Genomic DNA, 14171 nt, shown 5'->3' with positions numbered 1-14171 from the left:
GAACCTGGATGTTGGGGAAAGTGGGTTGGTGACATGGGGGCACAAGGGAAAGAGTTTTGGGACAAGGGCTGCAGTGGGGGGCAGGCACGGATCTGCTCCGTCTGCAATGCTACGATCGCCTGTATTGAGTCCGTTTGGTGCTCCATGATGCTTAGCAGCTGCTCTGTGCTTTGGTGCTGGCGATCCGCATTCTGCTGGTGGAGCCTACTTTCAGTCTCCCACCACTCCTGCACTTTTTGATTTTCATTCAGGGACTGCTGCATGACTTCGTGCAGCAGGTCCTCTTTGGTTTTTCACAGACGTTTCCTGATTCTTTGGAGTCTTTCGGCCGTTGATAACAAGGACGTCTGGATCTCAAGGTTGCATCTGTAAAGCCAAAATGCAACACTTAACAGAGGCAGCATTGTTCACACCAGACAGAGCAATGATTTGGCCATACTTGAAGACAAGTATGGTGTACACAATAGCAGAAATTGCCCATCCCAAAGCGAGCGCACATGACCCCCAGGAGTCCCAAAATGGTGAGTAAGCACAGGGGAAAGAGGGACTGATTGTTTCACGGCTGTACTATCCTCTGGGGTTCTGTACCTTGGGGACACCCAACAGCTGCAGGGGGCCCCCATACTGAACACTGTCCCCACATTTTCCACAGGATGAGTTCATCCTGGAAGATATCTCGATGTTGAGGGTGACCTGGGAAGCAAGGGAGGGTCTTCTACTACAAGTCGGCTTCTGCCCTGGCCCTTATGCTGCTTGCCTGTGTGCAGCAATGGTCCCTCCACCCCTCACGGCACAGTAGCGTGGACATGTTAGCCTTACTAGGACAAGGAGCACAGTAGCTCTACCAAGGAACCTGTGCAAGCGGTTTGCCCAGCTTCTGCATGAGACCTTTGAAGAGTGCTGAGGCTGATTACCGTGATGTGTGAGAGCACATCAACACGCTATTCCGCATCTAGGCATGCACACCACCCTAACCCTTCTTTCTGCAACCCTCCTCGCCCCAAGAGCCCACACCAAACAACTACCTTCACAAAATAAAAGCCACTTACCAGGTACCTCCTCTGCTGTTTGTTCTTCCCCAAGACGATCCGCTGCGACTGGCTACCTTCCTCCTGGCTTGAAAACAGCTCTGGGCTGCATGCATCTAGGGATGCTGGGCTGTCCCCCTCCTCAGCACCCTTGCTCCCGCTTTCCTGCTCCTGCTTTGTTGAACTCTGCTGCTATGGCCTCTGAAGTATCCATGGTGGTCTTCAGAGTGGAGGTGGGGTTGCCTCCAAGTATTGTGTCCAGCTCTTTGTAGAAATGGCAGGTTGTGGGGGCAGCACCGGAGCAGTAGTTTGCGTCCCGCGTTTTGTCGTAGGCATTCTGCAGCTCCTTCACTTTAACCCTGCAGTGCTGTGCATCCCGGTCATGGCCCCATTCCATCATGTCCCTTGATATCTGCCTGAAGGTATCGTAATTCCTACGGCTAGAGTGCAGCTGGGACTGGACAGCTTTCTCCCCCCAAACACTGATGAGGTCCAGTACCTCACCATTGCTTCATACTGGGGGTCGCCTGGCATGTGGAGGCATGGTCACATGGAAAGATGCGCTGAGAGCACCCCATGCCTTGCTGAGCAAACAGGGGAATTTCAGAATTCCCAGAGAATTTAAAGGGCGGGTTTGACGGTTGGTCACCTGAGGGCAGGGCAGTAGAGTTCAAAGTGATGACCAGAGTGGCTAGAACAGGCATTGTGGAACACTTCTGGAGGCTGATCAGAGTGCATTAATAGACCAAGGCATCCACACTGGCGCCACAGCACTCCATCCAGGGCGCAGCAAGCATTATGCTTCTTGTGGAGGTGGATTACCAGGGCACTCCAGCTGTGGAATATGAGCGCTCTATGTGCCTTGCCAGTGTGGACACCTCGGGAGTTAGGGCACCCAGGGCTGACTTAATGCACTCTAACTTGCAAGTGTAGCCAAGCCCTAAGCTGATGTAAATTGGTGTCCAGACGCTCCCTGGGTTACGCAAACCCGACTTATGCAAATCCGCACTTAGGGAAAAAGTTCCGTAAGTTCCGTAAGCTAGAAAGTGGTGGGTTTTTTGCATAATGGTCGGGTATACGTTCCCGACTTACGCAAAATTTGAGTTATGCAAGGCGTTCCGGAATGGAATGCTTGCATAAGTCAGGGAGCATCTGTATTTCTTTTGAAGTTTATGGAGCTACGTCTGTTCACACCAGGTGAGGTTTTAGCCCTTGATACAGGATACTAACTAACTCTTTATAGTTGTTGACTTGTTTTATAAGACCCAGTAGCTTGGACTTTAATGGAGGCAGCCTGGTCCAGTGTATTGGATGCTGCAATGAGTCAAAAGACTTGGGCATTTTCTTGGCTTTGCAATTGCTTTCCTGTGTAGCTAGTTCAAATCAATTAACTTCTGTGTGCCTTAGAGCTTATCTATATATGGAGTTATTCAGGACAAGCTCCATGTGTCCTCTTATTCCATAATAAGTGTGCCTTGGTCTTATTTAGTTTAGCCCAGTGGATTAAGCTAAACAGGGAAAAAAGGCACTTTTCCTTTGGAATAAGAGTGTGCACAAATGGAATTGGTCAGGAATAGCTATTGTGCTTTTAAATCATACCCTAACTTAAATTGAATTAATTTTCAAGTGTACATAAGCCTTTATTTTGCCAACTCTAAAATAGCAATAAAGATACTTGGCCACCACTGTAGTGTATTTTGGGCCTGATCTAAAGTCCACTGAGGTCATTAGGCCCCCACATGTTTGTGTAAAAGGCACAATACATGCTAATTATCTGTTAAAACTATTTTCTATCTGGTTTATTGATCTAATATAGATTTAAATAATACAAAAATTAAAGTTTAAAGGTTAAAACATGAAGTTTGATTAAACTAAAAATGTTCTAAATTTTAGAACATTGGTAAATATATAAGACACAGTAAATGTTTGTTTAATTATTTATGTAGCTGAAACCAAGTTATTGCTTTATGTGAATGTTATTGATCCACTTGTTCGCTTGGTAAATATTGAATGAAATCCAAATAGGAGTTTGTTTTAAATAGTGATTTAAATGTAACATTTAGAAGCATTCACTCATAATTTAGCTGAAAAACCTATAGTTTGTTGAACATAAAAATGAAGCATTTCTGAAGGTCAGTGGAAATTTATTTTTCAAATATTGCTAGCATTGTTGAACAAAAGGTTGATCTGTTATCTGTCTACAGAAATTATTAGTTATTGGTTTAAAAGCAACATTACTGTTATAAATCCTTTCACCTACTTGTCAGCAATGGTCACTCCCCAGTGTGTGCTGAAGCATTTTTATTTTAAGCTGTTTTCTCGTATGGTTTGCAAATTCCTCATTGACTGACAAAGGAGGAGGCTATTTTTCTGGGGATAAAGGAGGAAAATTGTTGTGAATAGTAACTGACACATCTCCAAATTCATATTACTGCTTTTAGGTTTCAAACATCTTCTCACTCATTCACAGTATTGGTGCCAGACAGACAAAGTTTAGCTCTACAGTTCCCATATCTGTAATGCTTACACAGGACATTATACTAAAAATATTGTGAGTGAAATTTATAAAGAAACAGCTGTCTAGGATTTGTAGTTAGTGTATGTCTGTATGACCGACTTTGGTAATCTAAAGAGAGCAATTCTTCTTCTAGTTAGATGTTATGGAAAAGATGAGGTTTTTTTGTTTTGTTTTAAGTATTATCTAGACAGTGTTTTGTCAATATATTCTAGGCAGAATTTAATTGGAGAACTTGCCATGTATCAGTTTGGAGACTATTCCCCTGTAAACAAAACCATTTTAATCAGTTATAGTTATTGTAGAACAATATTCAGACCTTGAAGGGAGAACGTCATGATATTTGAAAAGCAGCAGTGATCAGGAAGTTAACTATAACACATTTTCTGATGTTTCTTTTGGCTTCTTTTAGAGAGGTATATCATACAAAGCGAATGCAGCATGTCATCACTGTCAAGTGGACCTCTGACAACAAGTATATTCTGTGTGGCTCAGATGAGATGAACATTCGTCTGTGGAAGGCTAATGCTTCTGAAAAACTGGGCGTGGTAAGATTTTGTGCTAGCTTTACCAGTTATCTCAAGACAGATTAAGATCTGAAACAGTATTTTTTCAAAATTAAAAATAAACTTCTAAAAATTCAGAACTTTCTAAAAGGAAAACTTAATTGAAAATTTCTTTTGAAAATTGAGATAATATGCAAATCAGCATACTCAGTCTTGGCAAATATTTCACTCATTGTGACCTTTACTGCTACCTCCATTGTTTATAATATTAGAAGCTTGCATTTTTGCCCTGTAAAGTTTTTTTTTTTGGTCATATTTTATTGAAGTATACTATTCAGCTTATACCAGTCTGAACAGGATTTGAGCCTTTCACATCTACGATATAGGTATGAATTCAGCCCTGAGCAGTAGTGACAAAAGACCAAATTCTATGTGTCTGTCTGTCTCTCTCTCTCTCTCTCTCTCACCAACAGAAGTTGGTCCAATAAAAGATATTACCTGACCCACCTTGTCTTCCTAATATCATGGGACCAGCATGGCTACAACAACACTGCATACACATTCTGGCATGACCTATGTCCATTAGAGTGCAGTGTTATTATTTGCCAAAAACTGTTCTGTGATCTGTGTGAAATAAGATGGTGCTCTTTGTACAGTTCTTAGTGGGATAGATCCTTATATACTGAACAACTTGCTCTGGTGTAACTGAATATCTGTCTAGTTAGTCTATGCGAACCCCTAATACAGATGTGTATAATTAGTTTATTACACTGAACAGAATCTGTTTTAAGTGTGACTTAAAACTGATTTAAACATGTCTGTTAGGGGTTTATACCAGCATAAATAGACAGACTTTTTATTTACCTCAGTGCAAGTTGTATAATACAGTAAAAGGCAAAATCTGATATCGCAGTTGATGCTAATTTTGTACACTCCTAAGCAGACTTAGTAAGAAGATCAAGGATTGAACAGGCATGGAGAGTGAAATTGCCCTCTCCCTCTCTTGGAGTAGTCCCTTCAGGTTCTGGTGGTGGCATATTAGTAGGTAGTTGGGAGATGCTTGCGCTGCTACTGCTTATTCTATATCGGTCTGCAGAGCTGTCAGTCTGATATTTTTCACAGTAATGCATTTTTCTTTCGTAAAAGCCAGGAAGGGAGGAATCTTAAACTAGAATCTGACCAGCAGAATATATGTAGCCTATAAACATTTATATAGTAACAAATGATAATTGAAATTAAATGTCTATAAAATGTTGATTGGCCACTTTCTTTATTTAGGCTGCTGCAGTAGTCGCTTTTTGGTCTATTTTTTGGCTGTATTTATAGGGAGTTTTATATGTAGTGGTCCACATAAGTGTTTTTTTGTGAGTATCAGACAAAAAACACCTCTAGTTGTAGGGACTGTGTGACATCCACTGTGTACTTCTCTGTTGCTGCTGATTTAGTGTGGAAGGGGCTCAGCTACTGCAGTGATGGACGGAAGTACAACACACTAAAAATAATTTGTTTATCCCACTGGTTGCTCATCATATACAATACAGATGCACCCTCTCACATATGGCATCACAGAATGAGCCAGAACTCCATCTGCTTCATTCATCATCTGTATACTGACTGAGAAAAGCACTATATCTACCTTCTCCATCCCCCATATGGCTCTAAAACAGGTGCTGTCCAGAAACAGGTTTGATGTGCACCTTTACTCTGCACACTCTCACACAGTGGACACAGATGAGGAGTAGCTAAAGCAGTGATTCTCAACCCTTCCAGACTACTGTACCCCTTCCAGGAGTCTGCTTTGTCTTGCATACCCCAAGCTTCACCTGACTTAAAAACTTGGGCTTTGGCTTCAGCCCCATGTCACAGGGCTTGGGCTTTCTGCCCTGGGCCACAGTGGGTCTAACACTGGCCCTGATGACCCCATTAAAACGGACTTGCCCACAGTTTGAGAACTGCTGATATAGTATATAGAACTGTATAGACAAGTCATAGTCTGTATGAAATATTAGTTTGTACTGAATTCACTAGTGCTTTTTATGTAGCCTGTAGTAAAACTAGGCAAATATCTAGCTGGGTTGCTGTACCCCCTAGAACACCTCTACGTACCCCTGGTTGAGAACCACTGATATACATATAGAATGGCTAACATTTGATAGGAATGATGATGTGGTATTTTTGTTGCAGAATGTAGAATATTCCATTATCCCTGGTAGGTGGACAGAGGCAAGATACGTGATCTGCAGTTAGGCTGTTTTGCAGAATCTTTAGGTTCAGCTTCCTGGAGTTTCATTTTATTAACTACTGGTGGCAATGGATTACAGTCTAAGAACTGCTGCTTTGAGTTTAATAGGATGGGTACTTGGTTTTAGGAAATTATGGACAAAGGCAGCATACCTTTTGCGTGTAATGAACGCTGCTACTTAACACTAAGTACAGTAAAAGCTGTGTTATCCAGCACTTTACCAACTGGAACGCTCTATAAACCGGCATTTCTAATTTTCATTGGAAGTCCGGTTGGTGCGGGGCCAGCAGGCTCCCTACCTGGCTCTGTGTGGCTCCCTGGAAGCGGCGACATGTCCCTGCTGCTTCTAGGGGGAGGAATGGCCACGAGGGGTTTGGAGTGTGGGAGGAGGTGCAGGGCACGGGCTGTAAGGGAGTTTGAGTGTGGGAGGGGGTTGGGGCATGGGAGGGGGCTCGGGGTGCCAGATCCAGGCGATGCTCACCTTGGGCGGCTCCCCGCAAGTGGCGACATGTCTCTGCTGTCTCCTAGGCGGAGGTTCTGCCCCTGCCCCAAGTGCTGGCTCCACAGTTCTTATTGGCAGGGAACCGGAACGCCGAACTCCCTCCCATGTCCCAGACCCCTCCCAGAGCCCAAGCCCCCTTCCATCCCAGCCCTGGGCCCCCTCCTGCACCCAAACTCCCTCCCTCTTAGTTAACCAAAATTTTTGACTTATCAGCACCCTCCATTCCCCCAACATGCCGGTTAACGAAGCTTTTAGTGTATTCTGAACTGTTTGAAAATAGTTAAGTTGTAAGCTTGGTATACAATCTGCCATTTTCTATACAATTTGTATTATTTAATTTGAGGATTCTACATTGATTGCTATTTTATAATTTGTATCACTGTAGTGTCCAACAGATCTAATCATGGTCTAGATACTTTGTGCTGGGTGCTGTACAAACACGTAGTACGAATGCCTTGTTGAATTAATATATCCCAATAACAGGATATGTGGGGTTTGAAACCCCTGCTAGAAGCTGATATGGCTGAATAATTCAAAATTGAATGACAGAATATCAAGATATGTATATCTTTATGTAATAACTAGGTCCCTACAAAATTCACAGCCATGAAAAACACGTCACGGACTCTGAAATCTGGTGTTTTGTGTGCTTTTACCCTATGCTATACAGATTTCACAGGGGAGACCAGTGTTTCTCAAATTGGGGTCCTGACCCAAAAGGGAGTTGCAGGGGGTCACAAGGTTATTTTAGGGGGCTTGCAGTATTGCCACTGACCAAAATGGAGCATGAATATGGTATTATTAGGGCCCTACCAAAAAGTGGACACATAACTAACTGGAAACATAGTACTCAAAGAGCAGTTATCAGTGGTTCACTGTCAAACTGGGAGGCCCGCCCCCCTGGCAAGAGTCTGTCCTGGGTGTAGTACGCTTCAACATTTGCATTAATGACTTCTATAATGGAATGGAGAGTATCCTTATAAAATTTGTAAATGACACCAAGCTGAGAAGAGTTGCAAGCACTTTGGAAGACAGGATTAGAATTCAAAACAACCTTGAAAAATTGGAGAATTAGCCTGAAATCAACAAGATGACATTAATTAAAGACAAGCTAAAGTATTACACTTAGGAGGGGAAATCAAATGCCTGTGTACAAAATGGGGAATAACTGGCTAAGCAGTAGTATTGCAGAAAAGGATCTAGCAGTTATAGTGGATCACAAATTGAATGAGTCATCAGTGTGATGCAGTAGCAAAAAGGGCTAGTATTCTGTGGTGTATTAACAGGAGAGTCGTATGTAAGACACGGGAGATAATTGTTCCGCCCTACTTGGCAGTGGTGAGACCTCAGCTGGAGTAGTGTGTCCAGTTCTGGGCACCACACTTTAAGAAAGATGTGGACAAACTGGAGTCCAGAGGAAAGCAACAAAAATGATAAAAGGTTTAAAAAACCCTCACATGTGAGGAAAGATTTAAAAAGGGGCATATTTAGTCTTGAGATAAAAAGATTGAGGGGGGACCCACTAACCCTTTTCAGATATGTTAAGGGCTTTTATAAAGAGGTCACTGATCGTTCTCCATTATCCACTGAAAATAGGACAAGAAGTAATGGGCTTAATCTGCAGCCAGAGATATATAGGTTAGATATTAGGAAAAACTGTCTAACTATTAAGATAATTAAGTACTGGAATAGGCTTCCAAGGAGTCTGTGGAATCCCCATCATTGGAGGTTATACACCTGCCAGGGATGGTCTAGGTTTACTTGGTCCTGCCTCAGTGCAGGGGGGTGGACTGGATGACCTATCAAAGTCTCTTCTGGCTCTTTGTTTCTATGATTGTATAAGAGCATTACTTCTGGGGGAAATTTTCAGAAGTGCCTAAATGTCTTAAAAAGCATAAATCCCATTGACTTTCAGTGGGACTTAGGAATCTGAGTCACTTAGACACTTTTGAAAATGTTACACTAGGATAAAGAGGGAATTATGTGTATACAAGTCAGAGAGATGAAGTTAAATTCTGAAATGGAATACAATGCTAAATTCTAGCCAGTGTGATGCATAGATACATGTCAAAGAACACAAGGCTAGATAGCAGAAGTACACTTGGAAGCTGGCTTCCCTAATTTTGGCCTCGCAAACACTGTAGAGAAGCTGCTTTTACAAAAGGGGCATCTCCAAGCCTGGCTAAGGGGTTTTGGGCTGTGGTCTGCATACTTAGTGCAGTTACGCTCCAGACCCAGCAACAACTTGTGTGGAAAACACCCTGCACAGATTTTTTTCCTATTTAGATTAGATGTTTAGTATCTAATGTGCCTCTCTGAATGTAGTGCGTTGAAATTGGAGGCTGTTTGTGAGTCTCCAATCCACCATGTGTTCTTATTCACACAGCTTTTGTAGCATGTATGCATGACTCTTTGTGGGGATGTATGCTAACCAGAATTTGGCCCCATCAGCTGCTATATAACTGAGTTTAAGGTTCTTTGTCACTTCAGTGCATAGATGTATCTGTTAAAATGCACGAGGAACAGAACCAAGAACAATAAGGAAAATATAATGCTGTTGTATATCAATCAGAAAATCAGTGGTGTGCCCACATCTGGACTATTGTGTGCAGCGCTGGTGTCCCTATCTCAAAAAAGGATACTGCAAAATGTAGAGGGGGTTCAGAGAAGGATAATGAGAATGACTAGAGGCATGAAAAAACTCTCATATAAAGAAAAATTGGAAAGGTTGGGATTGTTTACCTTAGAAAGGAGAAAAATAAGAGGGTATATAAGGAATGGTACAGAGAAGTTAGATTGGGAGCTCCTCTTCTTCTTGTCTCATAACACAAGCACAATGGGATCCTGGGTGAAACTGAAAGGAGGTCAATTCGTAACCAGTAAAAGGAAATACTCTTTCACACAACATGCAGTTAGTCTGTGGAACTCTATTCTGTAAAAAAATGTCAGAGTATTTGTAATAAATACCGGGGGTATTTGGGCTGCACTATTTTCTTAGGTGGGAGGATTTGATTGAATAATTCATACAAATATCATTGCATTTCTAATATATCAGCACCTTGTAAAATGAGGTAATTTGTTGAATTAAGATTTACTTATGCTGGGGAGGCCTGGGTCATCGTGATGTTTTATTATTGCTAATAGCAATTCAAGTTTTTTGTTTTTTGTTTCTAATTGGAGAATTATTCTTTGACTTGTGCATCGGCTTTTACTTCCCATTCAGGCGCAATAGAAATGAGGCTAAAAGTGCACTGCTTATTTTGTGTCTTGTGGCTGGTGAATGTTTGTCTGACTGGAAAGTTGTACTTGCAGCACTGTGGCTGCCAAGTATTCATCAGTTCTGACATGCATGTTTCCTTTGTTTTGTTAATGCTTTTGGCATTGCTCTCATTACGCAAAATCAGTGAAACGTTCAAGAATCAAAGTCTCTGCAGTAGCCAGAGGCATACCATGTCTACACTCCACTGACAATTAAATCTACATGATTCTGTGTAAGGATTGGAGTTAAATTAAACCTAGTCCTTAGAGCCACAGGAGAGATTGGCCTTTTAAATACAATTTTAGCATGTTGAAACATCAAAATAGAAGTTAAACTCTTTTCAGTAGCTACATAAAAATACATTTTAAAATAGGACTTTGTAGCGTAAAAAAACATTAATCATGGGTGTCATAAAAGCTATAACTTACAATCCAGGTACTTTAGAGTCCTATTAACGTATAAACTGAAGTACCTCAAGTGACTTCTAATGCGCACATACTTTAGTCTTGTAGAGGTCTAGGAATTTAAAAGGGGACTGCCTTTAGTTTGATTTGGAGGAAACGAGCATTTAAATTGAAAAGTGGAAAAGGCAGCATTGATGGAATAAAACAAGTAAGTCTCCTCTAAATATATCTTGGAAAAGGTCTGTTGGTTTTTTTTGAATTTTTGAAAACAGGATACACTGAGGCTTTGAAGATGTTTACTAAACTAGGAATTGTTAAGACATTTGGTAACTTATGATTCAGCAACCTATAGATGATGAATCCTTAATAGGATTACTCACCAAAGTAAAAGCTGCAGAACTCACCGATAGCTGGTTCTGTTCCCTCTCCTATAAAAGTAAGGATTAGACTGAAAATGGAGCAGGAGACTGACCAATTAAAATGCTTTTTAGTAAGGAATGTGAAAGTGAGAAATAAAAATTACTCCATATGTGCAATCTGGGCATGTTAAAACTTACAGTTCTCATGTGCACATTTCAGTTCCCAATGGACTAATTCCAATAAAGTGGATGAAGATGCTGGGTAAGGTTGCAGCATGCCCCCAACCCAGTGAAGAGAACATTCCTGCTGTAAGGAGAGGCTATAGCTAGACACTTAGCAGCATCTCTAGTTACAGTAGATAAGAACTGAAAAGGCTGTGAATTTTTTGTTTCATAGAAAAAGCTCATCACTAGCTGGGAGTTAAGAATATTTTTTCCCTGTTCACTGTTATATGCTCCACATTCTCCCCTATGTTGAGGGCAAATCCTTTGCTCTGCAAGATACTGGCAGGTCACTAGTTTCCATTCCCTCTCCCTCCTCTGTGGCAGAATAAAGTCTGCTCTAAGAAAAATGAACTTGTGTTGTAACTTTTGTTAAACTTAAAATTATGGTACTATATTCTGCATTTGAGCAGTAGGGTGACAAAATGTAACACTTGTAAAAATATTTATTAGCCTTAAAGTCTCTGCTTTTAGGTTTATAATGCATAGAGAGAAATGGCCAGAAGAAACCACTGAAGCGATCTAAACTTGTAGTTTGCTTTCAGAGAAGGTCATGTTGTTGCAACCGATGCTGTTTATAACACGCTTGTGTCTTCTGTAGCTTGTACCACGAGAGAGAGCAGCTATGAATTACAACCAAAAGTTGAAGGAGAAGTTCCAAAACCACCCTCAGATCAAACGCATAGCTCGTCACCGTCACCTGCCCAAACCCATCTACAGCCAGGCCAAGGAGCTGCGCATCATGCGAGAAGCTCGTCGGCGGAAGTACGACTCTTTATTTGTTTTCATTTTGTCTTAGTAAAACGTATGCTGTCCCATTGCTGTGGCACTAATGCATGGGGCCTCTAACAAGGGAACAGCTCTTATGAATGACTGGTATCAATTTGTCCAAGTGAATAAATCAATTATTAGACTGGTTGTTTTGGACTCTGTGGAGTGGTAAGTGCAGACCAAGCTGCCAGTAGTAGCAAGAACTAGTTTCCCTCTCAGGCCCTCTGAAAGGGTGGGAAAGGACATAAGGTTATAAGGGGAGGAAACACCCCCTCTCAGCCTTATGTGTAGTCATATCAGAGGGATTAGTCTTGGTGTGGGAGCATGAAGGTCTTCTGGCTCCTTGTTGGTGCTAGGCCTCAAGATCAGTGTGAGAGTTTTTCAGTTCCCCAGGACATCTCTACAGGTCCCTGGGAGCAGAAAGGGATGAGGAGCTGAAAGCATCTGTGCATGGCTGGTGCCATGGTATTGAAAGAGAAGTTGGCTGGCACATGCATGGAGAGGAAATGGGAAGTGGTGGGGCTGAATGCATTTGTTACACTCTGGCTTGGCCACGCTTCCCAGCTGATAGACCCCTATAAATATCTGCTCCCTGCAGATAATCCTATTTACAATTAAAATAAATAAATAAAGCTGTGCATGCTCTAGAAAGAAAACTCTCTTAAAAATGTGAACTCTTCTAAATTTGCAGTTTAAAGGATTTTCAGATGGACAGTATTCCTTTTTAAAGGGAAAAATTTATTAAATTTTAGCCACCTCAATTGATTTTGACTCTGAAGACGTTTATTTTTAGAAGCGGTGGAACACTTGCTGTAGTACCCTAAGCAAGAAGCTAGTATTTCTGAACTTGAACACATATACTGCTGACATTCTCAATCTAACTTTTCTCTTTCTCCTGTCTGTTTCCAGGGAACTGAATCGCCGTAAACACAGCAAGCCAGGATCCTCATCATTTGTGTCAGAAAAGAAGAAGCACATTGTGGCTGTAGTGAAATAATTTTTTGCTGGCTTACAGCATTGTGTGTAATTTTTTATTTAAATAATTAGCTACACTGCACAAAAGTTAGAGGATCTGCTGCAGGCCCTGCCACAAGTGGTGCGGCTCACTTTTCTTCTCTGTATATCCCCCTTCATTTCTCAGGTCATCATCCAGTTTGGGAGGTCAGAAGAATTGGCTCCTTTAAAGTCCTATAATCAAACTTGCAGCTGATGTAAACTAATCCACCCCTATATATCCCAGTGGAACTTCATTTGTAATACAAGTAGAAAATTTGACCGTAGGGGTGGTACATCAGTGTATCAGCCCTTTCCCCTGCCACCTTCCCTACCAGAAAAAGGGTGAACGTGCTTCAGCATTGCCTGTTGCAAATAGACTTCCCCTGATGTTAGAAATTACTACCTTGTTTTTTACAATGGTAATTATAAAAGGAAAAACATTTTTGGCAGAAGTGAAGAAAATGAATATTGCATACAGTTAGGTAAATCAGGATTATGCTCAATAACTATACATTGCACGATACTTGTTACCGTGCAGCATGCTCTTGTTTCTCTTTGATTAGAAGGGATGCAACAGCACTCTTTGACCAATGTAAATAACAGGACTTTATTGGTTTTTTTCCTGTGTACCCAGTCAAAACCTTCAAGGGCTGTTGTATCCCGATAATATTAATAGAGTTGTTTGAATAAATGTCTTTACTTCTCAACTTAATTAAAACCTCTTAAAATGATTGTGTATCTCTCTCATTTAGGTCTTAGAAAACCTTGAAATTTCCCTTCATGTGAGATATGTTGTAAACCTTTTGTTTAAGATTGCATAAAATCCCCCCACTCTGATAACATACTTTCATCCCAAAGTTCTTTAATTTGTATGTGGGTATCACTTCACCCCCAGCAGTGAAAGGGAAGCGGCTTCCTATTGAAATGACAGAGTAGTTTAGTTGGGCAGATTGTAATTATCCACGCTGGAATTCAACAAGGCTACTTGATCTAATACCTCTGTCCTTGCAGAAATTTTGAGATATTTAATGACCACAAATATTCAGAGCTTTAGTGTTAAGGAGCACTGTGCTGCTGGAGATACTTCCTTTAGGGTGAGTATTAACTGAGGCCCTAATCACTTTTGATTATTAAAAATCCAGGGTAAAATTTTCAAAAGCACACAAGTCCCATTTTCAGCTTGACTTAAACATCATTGACTTTCAATGAGGCTTAGGCGCCTAAGTGCCTCAGGGTCAGATTTTTACAGACAGTGAGGTGTCTAAAGATACAGAAAGGTGTCTAGAGAGTGGTGCCCAAACTTCTCCTCTTGCATCCCCCCCTTACCAGTAATTGAATCTGTCTGGCCTCCCCACCCCCATTAGTGC

General features: G+C 41.4%; 1 protein-coding gene across 1 annotated transcript in view; it reads left to right on the top strand.

Annotated features, from left to right (window-relative positions):
- The window catches only part of DCAF13 (DDB1 and CUL4 associated factor 13), a 41249-nt gene extending 27714 nt beyond the window's left edge, over nucleotides 1-13535 (top strand). Inside the window, exons 9-11 of the mRNA XM_045006072.1 lie at nucleotides 3956-4091; nucleotides 11639-11802; nucleotides 12718-13535. Coding sequence (XP_044862007.1) covers nucleotides 3956-4091; nucleotides 11639-11802; nucleotides 12718-12805 — 388 coding nt within the window. The 3' untranslated portion in view covers nucleotides 12806-13535. The remainder of the gene's footprint in view (nucleotides 1-3955; nucleotides 4092-11638; nucleotides 11803-12717) is intronic.
- Nucleotides 13536-14171: the final 636 nt, after the last annotated feature.

The sequence above is a fragment of the Mauremys mutica genome, chromosome 2 (assembly GCF_020497125.1).
Source record: "Mauremys mutica isolate MM-2020 ecotype Southern chromosome 2, ASM2049712v1, whole genome shotgun sequence".
In the NCBI taxonomy this organism is placed as follows: domain Eukaryota; kingdom Metazoa; phylum Chordata; order Testudines; family Geoemydidae; genus Mauremys; species Mauremys mutica.
Note: the sequence above shows the minus strand (reverse complement) of the source record. Positions and strands in the feature narration are given on the sequence as shown.